The 14,157-nt window shown below is 40.0% G+C and overlaps 1 protein-coding gene across 1 annotated transcript in view; it reads right to left on the bottom strand.

Moving 5' to 3' along the window:
- Nucleotides 1–4,229: 4,229 nt before the first annotated feature.
- Nucleotides 4,230–14,157, bottom strand: part of nkain2 (sodium/potassium transporting ATPase interacting 2) — a 90,248-nt gene continuing 80,320 nt past the window's right edge. Inside the window, exons 6-7 of the mRNA XM_074614836.1 lie at nucleotides 12,089–12,170; nucleotides 4,230–9,317 (exon numbers count right to left, since the gene is read on the bottom strand). Of these exons, the coding sequence (XP_074470937.1) occupies nucleotides 9,308–9,317; nucleotides 12,089–12,170 (92 nt within the window). The 3' untranslated portion in view covers nucleotides 4,230–9,307. The remainder of the gene's footprint in view (nucleotides 9,318–12,088; nucleotides 12,171–14,157) is intronic.

Here is a 14,157-nt window from a genome sequence, read left to right as displayed (position 1 = left end):
TTCAGCAGCAGGGCTCCTCAACGAGTTACGTTATCGCCTCACGATCGCAGCCAAAGACACCGGCACCCGGTCGGTAACGAACCGATAACGTAACTCTTTGAGGAGCCCCGTCACTTCACAAGACACGGGAAACCTCTGTTGGTCTGGAGGAGCTGCAGCATTTATTTCTGCACAAACGTCCACTCTACATTCACTAGATATTCTCAGAGCTAAACTAACTCTTCTGCAGTGTGTAGTGAGCACGCGTTCACGTCTAGAGGTGGAGCGAGACAGCGAGGATGCGCGCGCTGTCTGAGTGAAGGAGAGCAGGCGGCGGAGACGAGGCTCCGGCCACACGCGAGCGCGCATATGCGAACGCGCATGTGTGCCGACCCGCTACATTTATACCCTTAAAAAGTTACAAACAGTCCCTTTAAAAGAGATTTAAAATTGGTAGTAGAGCTGGCTAACCTGAGGTCCCGAGGTAGGCTGTTCCACAGTCTAGGGGCATTGATGGCAAAGGCCCTGTCACCCTTAGTCACCAGCCTAGACCTGGGTACAACCAGTAGAGCGCTGACTACTCTATTGAGGTCAAGAGTTGATAAAAGAAGATTTTATTTTAGAAATGTTTCTGAGATGCATGAAGCAGGATTGCAGCACCTGTTTTATTTGTGACTCAAAACAAAGTGTCAAATAAAAGTAGCCAAGTATACTTAGACTTTTCTGTATACTCGTCACTTGTCAGTATGAGCCAAGTATACTTATGTATACTTTTGTTATGTATATCTCTGATAAGTACATACAAAGTAAACTGAAAGTATACTCTCTTATTTTAAGTTTAAAAGAAGTACACTAATAGCACACGTGAATAAACTTATTTTTGGTAAGGGTAGGCACATATCAGCAAAGAAAAACACTCCAGCCTTACTGAGAGTGTAATTGAAAAAAAATGTTTGGCAATATCTACTTCAATCATAAAGTGCTTCCTGCTTTATTACCTAATCTTAAAGTCCTTGTTTTGAGAAGAGCCCTGTGTCAAAAGTCTAATTTCAATGCCTGAATTGTTTCAGTTTTGTTTGAATATGTTGCATATCCCTACATTAATGTGTTATTACAACCTGGGGCCAGGAAGTAGTTTATAACAGTATAGAAAAACTGTTTGGCTGCAGCGGAGACAACTATCTCATACATAAAAGAATATAATAATGTGAGTGTTATCAATGCTTCATGTCATCTGTTATCATGGGTGAGATGTGTCAAAGGCTACACAGTACAGTACTCGTCTAACTGGATCATAATAAGCTACAATGCAAGTTTGGTTTAATTACTTACCTTTTTATCTCTTTGGACAAATAAAATGTGGTGACACGAGCTCACACAGTCCTGCAGGACACAGTGAAACTCAAAACAACAACAAACAACCACATTTTATTTTGCAGGTTTAACATATATAATATTAATTTGACAAAACAATCTTAAGCCAATGTCCACTCCATAGAATTATTTATTTTTATTATAAAATTATTTCTATGGTCCACTCACTAACTTTCCCATGTGCATTCAACAACAATGAATTTTGCACAGTTGTCATGGAGATGGCTCAGCTGTCATCACGTGACCTATCATGAATTGAGCCATGACATCTCTATGCAGCCCATTCTCATTCATAGGGCGCCAAATACCGATGCTTTGTCACTGCCGTTGGCGTTCGATACTGACGCACAAGGCACCCCCACCTAAGCAACGGGCTTTCCATTAACTACAATGTAAACCCATCCGCGTCAATATTAAACGCTCAGAGAAAGTGCTGTGGTGGTGACGTAGTTTAAACAGCGAAAGAGACACACCGGGCGGGGCGGGAGGGGAGGTGGATGGGTCCAACAAACACAGGGCTTTCAACCAGTTGTTCGTGTCCCAGTGCATTAAGTTTCACTTTCACATTACAATCAGCTGTTCGTTCATGGCCCGTGTTCACAATGTTCAGTGTCATTTTTACTGTATTAAAGTAGTACTTTTAAGCCCAACAATGCTGTTGTTTTCCTAAACCTAACTAAGTGGTTTTGTTGCCTAAACCTAAGAACGCGTTGCTCTATGACAACTGAACAAACTTTATCTGCTGACGAAGACCGTGAAATGTGGTTGAAAGCTGCAGAGAAAGCTGGTAAGTGCACCTTGAGTCAGGATTGTTTTGTCAAAATACTATCTCCAAGAGCAAGAGTGAACCTCCATGTTCAAGTAGAACGTCTCAAACACACACACACACACACACACACACACACACACACACACACACACACACACACACACACACAACTTTATAAAAAAAAACAAGCCACAGTTGTGACACTCATCATCAAGTGTCGATGGTGCACATCTCGTGTCTAGATGTGAAATTCTCAACTATTGCTGCTGTTGCTTTTTTTGCCGATATATAGACCGCCTTTCTCACAGCCCACACAGGTGAAACAATTTTCATTAACAATGGTGCAGTTCCATCAAGTGTCCCAGTAAGCCATGAGAGTGAGCAGTGCCAGTTTCAGAAGGTAGACCAATGAGTATAGAAGCAAAGAGACAAAACTTTGTGGTGTTTCTTTGACAACAGCCACTGCCTCCATTTTGGACTGAAAACGCTTATCATATTTATAATATTTTGTTGATCGACACAGGCCATTTTGGAAGAAATATGACAACAGAATAGAGATAATATTGTTTTACTTTTGTACAGCACTTTTAAGGCGACATTTAGATGTTTTACTGGCATCCGGTAGTCGCTTTCAGTCCAAAATGGTGGAAGTGTAGCTCTGCCAATATACGTTCTACCTTAAACCCAAATTAACTGAATTAACTTTGCAATTTTATGGTGATTTTTGCCATTTCCAGGCACTGCATTTTAACAAACTCCTTCTGTAAACTTAACCCGATCGACTTCAAATTTAGTCAGTATAATCTTGAGACCGTTGCGATGAAAAGTTATTAAAATCTGGAGCTTTGAGCCATTAAACAGGAAGTTGTTGTAACTTTGGTGTACATTGTCCAATCTGCTCCAAATTTCTCATGCATGATAACAGTCCCAGGAGGATACCTACATGCCAATTTTGACTCAAGCTAAAGTTCTGGTGTTGTTTGATACAGTTGCAGGGCCTGATTATGGCTGCTTCACATCAACAAAACCATCCTTATTATATTCTACATGGTGGTATACTTGAGAGGGGCAAAACCCTTCCGTCAGAAGTTTGCTAGATTAGTCCCTTGTGTGCACATCTCTCCTGAATCCATCATCTTAAGTACTCTTCATCTACCAGAAAAAAAATCATTATCACTATCACTATTACATCATGATTAGTCGTAGGCTAGTTCAAGGCTACATATGGTTTTTGAAAGGTTGTAGTAGACTTATTACTTTTCATTGCATCACACACAAACACACACAATTTTCATCTTCATTAACTCCACCAAAACCAGAAGGCATTTCATTCAACAGGGAAAGTGACACTTGAACACATAAGAATGAAAGTAATTTGGAACGACACATATATTAGTTCAGCGCTGTTGGCACAACTTTCAAATAAACCAAACTGGAGCGCCTGTAAAATGGGTTGTTAGCTCCGTCACAATTCCTCATTAATGCCATAGGGCGCAAGCCACACGGTAATTAGTTTGCTTGTCCTGGCTGTGCCCAATTGGCTTTAGTGGAGAGAACACTAACAATGTTAAAAAGCCTTTACAAGTGAGAGTCATCCGTTTATTACATAAAGCCACAAAAAATACCCATCAGACATTTTCTCGAGTGTGCTGTTCTATATTTAACAGATCGAGAAGTGGGGACGCTCTGGAGGCTACAAATAAATATTTAAAGTACTTCCAATCTTGAGCATTTACTCCGTCTTAAACTCAGGCTAATGCATCTGCATAAAGAAGGCTTTTCTTTCTCACTCGAGAGGTTTTTAGTCTTAATTGAGTAGATGTTTCATGTAACACCATTATTCTCAGGGATTTAAACACTGAATTTACCTTTCGAGAGCCAGATGAGGATGTAAAGATACCACCCACTCTACTCCTCTTAATGATTACCGGGATGTTTCCTCGGCAAAGAAACAACAGCGCTTCCTGGCAATGACTGTGTGTGTGTGTGTGTGTGCAAGTTAAAGAGACACTACATGACTGGTCAGGATGTGTGATGATGTTGCCGTCAGCCGTCTTTTTGGATCCTGTTTCAACAGGTTTAGCTTCATTTCACTCACTTTAGTAAGTGGATTTTCTGTTCTTCAGAACTTAAATACTGGAAAACACTTGGCTGGACAACAAAAACAACTCCAAAAGAAAGAAATGTGAATACTAAATGTGAATAAAAGACTGAAAGGTGTCAGAGAAGACAGGACACAACATAGACTTTCCTTCTCCACCGTCTACTTTATTCCCAACTGTCTAGTTTATGTACAGTCAGTCACCTGTGGGAAAACCATCATGAAAAGAGAAGGAGTCAAACCAACATAGATGGTTGTAGTCAGTGGTGAACTTTGACAAATCAACCCAGAGCCACAGAGAAAGCGACACGTTCCTGCATTGATGTACTGACATTGTGAATAGTTGCTTTATGTATTATGATTATGTGTTATTGCACTCTCTAAATGCTCCTCTAACTTAACTCTCTGCTTATTATTGATAACATTTTTATGTAGACAGATGTTTATTAAAAAAGAATACATCCACAGAGCCTTTAGAAAGGTGCCAAATAAAAGTATGACTTTTCCTGAAAAAAATTATTCTGATTGTGAATTAACAATTTAAATTTTTTTTGGCAGGTCCAAAATGAAGTTTTCCTTTTTTTTTTTATCTCTGTGGAAGATATCTGACGTCTGGTTCCCACTTCTAACAAGGCTTGTGGGCCAATAGTAAAACAACGTTGGCATCACATGGTATCTCTGGGTCGTCAGTTAATGTGGAAAAAAACAGATAAATGGCTGAGATTGACAGTTAGTGCCTGGCAACGACTTGTTGTGAAGTGAATGCCATGGAACAGGGGAGGGAGAATGCGACATCTGGTGGCTGAATATTATCAACGTTATCAATAGCACCTTTAATTTAATGTTAAAGTTGAGGGAAATAAAGTTTCAGAGTATTAGAGAATTTGTGGGAACAAGAGTTTTGTTTATTTTCTTGTTGTCTACAACAGTGCTTATATAAAGGAGCTGAGCTGAGCTGTGGAGTACCTCAGGGTTCTATCCTGGGTCCTACGCTTTTCTCGTGTGATATTCCCACTTTACTTCTTTGCTCTTTACAGTTATGTATGCTAATTAAACCAACTGTACAAGCACCGATGACAATACCTGAAGGCTCAGAACACTTATTTTCTCAATCAGCTTCTTAAATAAGTGATGGGATCCTACATGAACACAACATATTCTGTCAGAGTTAGCATAGTTTTGGTTATTTCAACAGAGATTTCCATCTGTCAGGCTGTGCTGATCTTTCATGGGTTGAAATGGATGTGGTTCAGATGGCAAGATAGATGGATAGATGGATAAATAGATATATAGTTGGGTTGTTGTTGCTTGAAATCTGGTCAAGCCACACCCACACAGTCCTGACGAAATATGTGCGCTTTTGAGTGTTAAACTCTTAATAAATAATACCTAAAGATATATATTTTTTAAACTTTATTCTTTGCTTATCTTGTCATAAATATTTAAGTTATAAGAGAAATAATCAACATTCAAAACCAAGTTTTCAGGGGCGTTAAATTGTTGAACAGTTCAAAATATTTCTCAAAATAGTTTGAATAAATCTTAAATTTTATTTTGAAATTTTGTGAAAATGTAGCCCATGTAACACAGGATGTATATGTCTTTCCCTATTATTCATTAATTTACTCAGCACCAGTAATAACCAGAACTGTATACTCTTGCCGCAGCTTTAAAGCTTCAAACTGGAGTCTAGGAGGGATTTGTAGCTCTTAATACAGATTCAGAACTGTAAAATAGCCTGACTGAATGTTTATTGACACCATTCAACAAAAATAACAGCTGGCCTCCGGCTTCCTCTGCAAATGTTTAACTCTTTATGTACAGATGTGCATTCTTACATCTACAGACAACAACCTCTATTGACTGTTCCAAAGTCTAAGCAAGCTGATCAAGCAGCTGTGAAGATAAATAACAAACTGTGTGGATTCTGTCTCTTCATTATTACTTTAAAATATATTATTGCTGTTCATTAACGATCTTTGATGAGTTCTTCAATATCCTTCAGTTTGTGTTGAAGTCGTGGCTTTGCAGGCTCTGGGTTGAGTGTCAGTTCACCACGACACAGAAAAGTACAATGTACTGCAGTACAAAGTCTCACACACACGCACACACACACGCACACACATCTGGGTCACATTATATATCTGAAATCCTCTCTTATATCTGCCAGATTGGTGTTTAGGTCGATATTGGTTCCACAGTTCCAGGTGATGATGACTTGACTCCGTAAAAGACAAATAAATTAACAAATAAATTCACTTTCAGTTCAAATGTGCTAATGACACACAACCAACTATCTTTTCAATGATGCTTCTGAATAATTGGATATGTGACCCTTTTCACAGCAGCATAAGTTCCTGATTTGAATTTTGCAAAAAGGACACTTCATCTGCAGTCATTACATTTATTAAAAAAGCAACGTGTGGTGTCGGTCGACAATTCCAATATAAATTAATATTGAGAATTAATTATGTGCTGAAGTGAAAGTGAATTTCCAGCCCTGACAGAATTGTTAATGAAAGAATTACAGACTATAGTGCAACTAATTCCCTTTCCTCCCATTCTCCTCTTACCCTCTCGTTTCAAAATACACTGTACAATTAGAAGAAATAAAACATAGTAGTCCCACTTGTACACAACATCATACATTAGTAGTCAACTAGAAAAAACAGTAAACACGGCCACATGTGATTAAAAAACGTCTAGAAGTTCAAAGTTACATTTCGTCGTTTTACATTGTAGTAGCTATTTTATCTCCTTTACTCGGCAGACATTTCAGACTTGTGTTATTTATAGAAAAAATCACAAAGTTCACATTTAGGACTCTTTGAAGAGAGTTGAGGAGCATTCAACAAACCAAACAGTTCCCATTTTTAAGTAGCTAGTTAGTCACACGCAGCATGAGATTAAATACGCAACAGTTTGGAAACACCTCATGCAAACACACAAAATGTTGTTCCTGTCCTCCGTCGGTGGAGCCTCGCGGAGCAGCGACTCTGAACGTAACCCACAGTTTTGTTACAAAACATGAACTGCTGAAGATAACTGGCCGGAGGGAGGGTGGACTTTGTAGTTTGTAGAGGGGGGTGGTCCGTCCGTATGTCGGTGTTTCCACCCAGAAATGTTCCTTGGTTGACGGAGAAGGCCTCAAACTTTTGGTCCGGTGATTGCAACACAAATGCAACAGTTACATTTCCAGAAAGGAATCAGGAGATTTTTTTCTGAGAAGAATAAAAGAGGAAAACCTGCCTGGAATGCAAATGTGAATTTTTTTGATTCGTGATATCCTCGCTAGTTTTCATACATGGGAACTCAAGAAAAGTTAACCTGAGACCCATTATTTTTTGGTCCCAGTCTGTGGCTTTCAGAAACCAGGCTGTACGGATGTCCATGTGGTGATGCAGTTGGCACTTTCAACATTAAAATTTGAGTGGTGAGGTGAAGAGAGGGAGCTGCTGAGACTCTGGCATCACTCTGGTACGATTTTTGTCCTCGTTAGTCTGCGGGCGAGGGCGAACGCGTGCAGCGTTGTCATCGGAGATTCAACCTCCGTCGTTTCGTTTCTCCTTCTTTCACCGATCTTTGTCATCCACCAGAGGGTTTGGAAACGCAATATATAAATTTAAAACAATAAATAATTAATCAAATAATCGAACTTAGATGCTTCTCTGTTTCCACGTGATGATGACAGCCATTTTTCAGCTTTTTGCCAATCCAAGACGAGATTCAAGCCACTCTGACTGTGATTGTCATTTCTGTGAAAGGTGTGTTTCCCCTTTATGTAAATGTGGAAGATTTTGACCTATTTCCGTTATTAGGAAGCTGCAGATTAGGCAGCACTCGATCTGGCCTCCAGCTTTTTTTATAATTCAGAAAACGGGAAAAACTTGCCTGCTGAAAGAGATGGGCGAGTGACAAAGGAAGCTGTTGTCTGACCTCAAACGGTTGTTTTCTTTGTCATGTGTGTCTGTATCTACCTCTGATGGTCTGTCTTGGATGGAAGACAAAATATTTAGACAGCAAGAGTCCAAAAGACACATCTGGAACAACTGTCCCGTCTGTATTAATATGGCAGAAAAAGACCCCGTGGCCTTTAGGATGCTGCAGCTAGAAAGCCTCCCGTCTGTCTCCCAGTCTATCTGTCTGTCAAGGTGTTCAGTCTTTCTGTCCGGCAGACTGAATTTCTATTGTAAACATTGTTAAGATTCACATTAAAAACGTTAATACATCTGTTTATGTGTGTGTTTGTGCATGCATGTGTGAATTCACATATGCCTGTGTATGTGAATGTGTTTCCCATACACATGCACATATGGAATGAAGGTATGTAAATCTACACATAGCACTGTTATTTGACATTCAACGTTTCTGAGGAAACAACAGAATAAGATGCGTGGCCTGTACTCGTGCTTGAGTGCGGCCCGTGACTTGTATCGAGCTCCAAATGCACCAGAAAGTAACCTTAGAAAAAGAAAAATGTCTTGACATTCCTGTATCGGTAGTCTTGTTAGTAGATGCTTGGTCAGTCCGGTTTGCAAGTCCAGTGTCTGATGTGTCAGGCACAAAGAGCAGAAAAGTTCCAGAGATGCTTTAAATGGTTCTTTTGTATACATAACAGGATCTGCATCATGTAACATCTCTCCTTGGAAGCCTGAAGAAACACGTCACCAATGGGCCACTTTACATCCCTTTGGCTTCTTTCACAATGCAACATCACAAGAGGAAGCAAGTCTCCTGATTGCGTCCTTCAGAGACGAAAAAAAAAAAAAAAGCAGTTGTTAACCGGAGCTGTCTGTACTGGTGTTTCATGTCCTGCAGTTACCGTGTCCAACCACACGAGGCCAGTGTTTCATCAGGAACAGCCCTAACTCCATTAAAAACAGCAGACAGGCAGGCCAAGGAAGCAATCTGAGTACTGGGGGGGGGTTTGTAGGTTGAAACGCAGAATATCTTAGAGTCTTCTGTATACCGTCTACTTGTCTGTGTCTTGTGTTGTTGTTTATCAAAAGACAGCCGGAATAGTAAAAGCAGGATACTAAGCAGTGGTGGTTGGTAAGGCAGCGCTCCCGGAGTAGCTCCTGGCTTTACTTTGACCTGAATGAAGAGCAGAGGAGAGGGTTATACAACAACATTGACTGAATCCCTTTTATTGCTTTAGCATAGATTTAAAGGTAAATGTTGATGTGAACCTCTTAAACGGCAACTCTTTGAGGTAAAATTAAGGACAGTGACGATGAAGAGGTTCATGATTAAATGCTAAGCGGTGCATTTGCTCGGTATCGTCCTTGATAAAGTGATTCACTCTGGCAAATAAGCTTCATAACATCATGTTCAATGGGGACATCAGAAGCACTTGTCCTGTGTATCTTATAAAAGATAATACCACTCAAGAGACAGCTCGAGCCACCCACATGGATATACTGAATGTGATACTTCCCCACGTAACTATTAAGAACAAAAACATGGAAAGCAAAAAAAAAATTGCTTGCCAAAAAAATCTACATAATTATTTACAAAATGTAAATGACAGTGCTTTAAAGTGAGACTATGCAACTTTTTAAGAGAAGAACTAACACATCTTCCTTTTACAAATGAAGAGTTTCATTTGTAAAAAATGGGTCCAATTTTTACTTTGGTGTCTAAGAATTGGTTATAATCTGTGTTCACATTCACTTTTCCCATTTGAGTTAATAGACTCATGATATACCATTAGTCTCCAAAAAGGGGTGGGGCAGTGGCAAAACTCTCATGACACAGATACAGGAAATGACTCCACAGTGCGCTGTCTCCTTTCTGAACCGTCTCTGGTATCAGTAGTAGGTGTTGTCGTTTAGCATTTAGCATTGCCCTATAATCGTCACTAGAGTAAGTTGCATATTCTCTCGTTAAGGGAACTTTTAGCACAGTTCTAACATATCTTTACTAAAAACACTTCCTGCTAGCACAGATACCAATCTACCCACGATTTCAGAAATGTTTAAATTCATTTTCTCTGTCGACGCTTAACAGAGTGCTCCAGGGATGATGTATTTTTGTAGGCCAACCAGTAAGTTAGCATCGCCCTGGGTTCGCTCAACAAAAAGCCAATGTGATTTTTCCATTGGGTTTTGGATTATTGCAGAAAATAAACTCAGTGGCAAACACTCGTTTATGATACGTACACGTTTTGTTCAGCAAGATAATCTTAACAAATGAACACCACTTTTATGATTTTTTTAAGCGTGAATGCAAAGTAAAAAGCTAAAAAACAGCAGACCTTATTTCAGGCATCTAAATAAAAACCCATTGACTTCCAGACGAGGGAACCGTAAGTGCTAAAATGCTACAAGTGTAACCAAGAGCTCAATCATGAGGCTGTAACAACAGATGCAGAAATAAAAAATGAATAAGACGCTTACGGTTTGGAATTATGCTAAACCTACTCTCATTTGAATGCTCATGGAGAAACACGTGCGTTTGGAGGTCAACATTAAGTTGATCCTTTATTTTTCTTTGCGCATATTTCTACAAAATTCCGGAGGCGGTAATTGTTGGGAAGTTATTCGCGTGTGCATATGTGTGGGTGGTTGGGCGTGGGAGATTTCCATTGGGACGATACAGCTGATGCTTTTTTATTGGTCCCTCTGGCCAGAGCCAATAAACACCAAAGTGAAGGGACAACAGCTGGGGAACAATGATAGCATATTGATGATGATGTTTGTGCAAGTGTGTGTGCGAATCCTTGTGTGTCTATGTGGGCGCATAAATGTACGAGCACAATGTGTCTATCAGCACATTCACTGTGATGTTTGTGTGTATGCAGTGTTTGAGTGTGTGTGTGCCTGCATCTGGGTGTGCACAGATATGTGTATTCATGCTCCGGCTCTTGTCTGAGAAGTGTGTGTTTGTGTTTGCAGCCATTATCTTGGGGGTCGATGATTTATGATCTGTGTTATGACTTCCACAGGGGACGTATAAAACTACAGAATGGCCCTTTATTGCCTTTCTTCTTTGTTTAGTCCTACGTTTCATCCATCACTCTGTGTTTATTGTCTTCCCCCCCTCTTTCTCTCTTTCTCCGTCTATCTACTAGTCTCTCGCCCATCTTGATCTCAGTTTCTCTCTCTCTGTCCGTCTGCATCTGTCTCTAATTTGCTCTGGCTCTTTTCTCTAATAAAAACAGTTATTGATCACCTGTCTGCCGCACATCAGTGGAATCGCCATTATTTTTCGTATTGTTGTTTGCTACAGTGGTGTAAGCTTTTGCTGTATTGCGAGACAACGAGATTGATGCTGGGCTGTCTGAGCCTGGACTCAGACTCATTTTGTGTTATCCTATTGGCTCTTCTGGCGTAACAATAGCTGAAGATCACGACGAAAACAGGAATCTATAGTTTGAATCTTCCAAAACACAACAATAACACTCGGGACGATGCCCTTTCGCGGGTAAAAAAGCGAATTATGAAACATTTCTTCAGCGAGAATGACATCAAGGATGCAGTGGCTTTCATCACGTACCCCTCCTTTATTTGCCACGTGTGAGGTGGAGTGATAAAAGTACTACAACAGTGATAAGTGATGAGACCTTGGGCTGATAAATGATAAGCCATTATGCTGATACAGCCAGACTGTGCTTATATCATCCTCACTGCAGAACTCAAGATATCAAAGACAGATACAAATGTGTCCCTAAACACTGGTGGAATTTAAAAAGGTCTGAGGATCTGGAGTGTATTTGAGGAATGAAAACTGGATTTCTGGTTAGCATTTAGCACAATTTATGCAGTTTTAAGACTAATATTGTGAGTATGTGATAAAAAAACAACATCAAAGTATTTCAATAAGACATTTGTAGATAGATGTGAAGATAAATAGGCTATACTTACATGTACATGGGCTGTAGCTGAAGGTGGGAGGTCTTCTGAGGCCCCTGGTAACCGTACGAGTCGAACCCTCCTATAAAATCAACTGCACAAAAACATCAGCGATTAGTGAAAGCGTATGCCTTTGTGGAACTCATCGGCTATCGGTCTGGGTCGTGTCTAGAAGGTAACCCTCAAATTGCGAAAACCTGCAAAAACTTTCACGAGACTCGCTGCCCGACGACCTATCCTAACCTCAACTATTCAAGATCAATGCCTAACCATGTTTTCGAGGTTAATGCCTAACCTTAATTATTTGAGATCAATGCCTAACCTTAAATATTTGAGGTCAATATCTAACCTTAATTATCTGAGGTCAATGCCTAACCTCAACTATTCAAGGTCAATGCCTAACCTTAACTATTTGAGATCGATACCTAACCTTAACCATTCAAGGTCAAAACCTAACCTCAACTATTCAAGGTCATTACCTAACCTCAACTATTCAAGGTCAATGCCTAACCTTAACCATTCAAGATCAATGCCTAACCTTAACTATTTGAGGTTAATGCCTAACCTTAACCATTCAAGGTCAATGCCTAACCATAACTATTCAAGATCAATGCCTAACCTTAACTATTGGAGGTCGTACCTAACCTTAACCATTTCAAGTCAATGCCTAACCTTAACTATTGGAGGTCAATGCCTAACCTTAACTATTGGAGGTCGTACCTAACCTTAACCATTTCAAGTCAATGCCTAACCTTAACTATTGGAGGTCAATGCCTAACCTTAACTATTGGAGGTCGTACCTAACCTTAACCATTTCAAGTCAATGCCTAACCTTAACTATTGGAGGTCAATGCCTAACCTTAACTATTGGAGGTCGTACCTAACCTTAACCATTTCAAGTCAATGCCTAACCTTAACTATTGGAGGTCAATGCCTAACCTTAACTATTGGAGGTCGTACCTAACCTTAACCATTTCAAGTCAATGCCTAACCTTAACTATTGGAGGTCAATGCCTAACCTTAACTATTGGAGGTCAATGCCTAGCCTTAACCATCCGAGGTTAATGCCTAATCTTAATTATCTTGCAAGAGTTTCGCAATTTGCATGTTACCTTCTAGACACGACCATCAGTCTGATGACGATTTATTCATTGTTTACAGTCCGATAAGCAACTTGAGACGCGACAATGGAGTTGATTTGAGAAACGACGTCTCATCTCAATTCTATAAACAGACATCTGCATATCAATGCAGACAAATGATTTAATAAAAGCTAATAAAAAGAGGAAAGCCGATGGGTTCCGAGATTGCATTTTGGCCAACCCATTCCACCCCTTTAGCTCTCCACACAGACTGTTTACCTGCATGCAACCAAAGCCCGCTCAAACATGATTGGTCAATACTACTCTCACTACAAACGGAAACCAGAACACTTCCGATACCAACCCATTGCTTACAGATTCTGCATTCATATGCAAATATCTGTTTACAGAGATTATCAACTGGGAAGCTCCCACCAGGGATGATTCATTGCATTTGGCCTCCTACACCTACAGAGGTCTTAGCAGTACATTTTGTACCAGAACCACCACGTCTATCACTGCTGCTCATATAGCTAATCAGGGTTGTAGGCATGAAACTGCTTCGAGCGAAAATCTGTATGAGAATCCTGTGATTCAAATCTAATTCTATTTTTAGGAGGAAGACTAAATCTTATGAAGTGATATATTTATGCTTTGAGAATACTCTTAGCTCCTAAATTATATAGGATGGCTCTGCAGATTCCCGGGCTGAGGAGCTGCCAGCAGGTGGTTGCTTTCCTCAGACTGAGGCAGGGAGCCTGGACTTTTGAAGAGAGGAAGCCATGATATTTTTTTTACTTTGATGTTGTAGAGCTCATAAAAGGGTACTTCCTTGCCTTGATCAGCGGCGTACTTTCCTATTTATTGAGTGAGGTCTCATAACATCAAGTACAATGTGGAATTTTCCTGTCATTGCAGAGATGAAAGTGGCTTTAAGTATACCTCAAGCCTGCAAGTAACAGGAATGTAAGTCCAAACATGATGTGGAAGCCAAACACA

Source organism: Sebastes fasciatus, chromosome 18 (genome assembly GCF_043250625.1).
Source record: "Sebastes fasciatus isolate fSebFas1 chromosome 18, fSebFas1.pri, whole genome shotgun sequence".
Classification (NCBI taxonomy): domain Eukaryota; kingdom Metazoa; phylum Chordata; class Actinopteri; order Perciformes; family Sebastidae; genus Sebastes; species Sebastes fasciatus.
The sequence above is the reverse complement of the archived record's forward strand: the minus strand, read 5'-3'. Positions and strand labels throughout refer to the sequence as shown.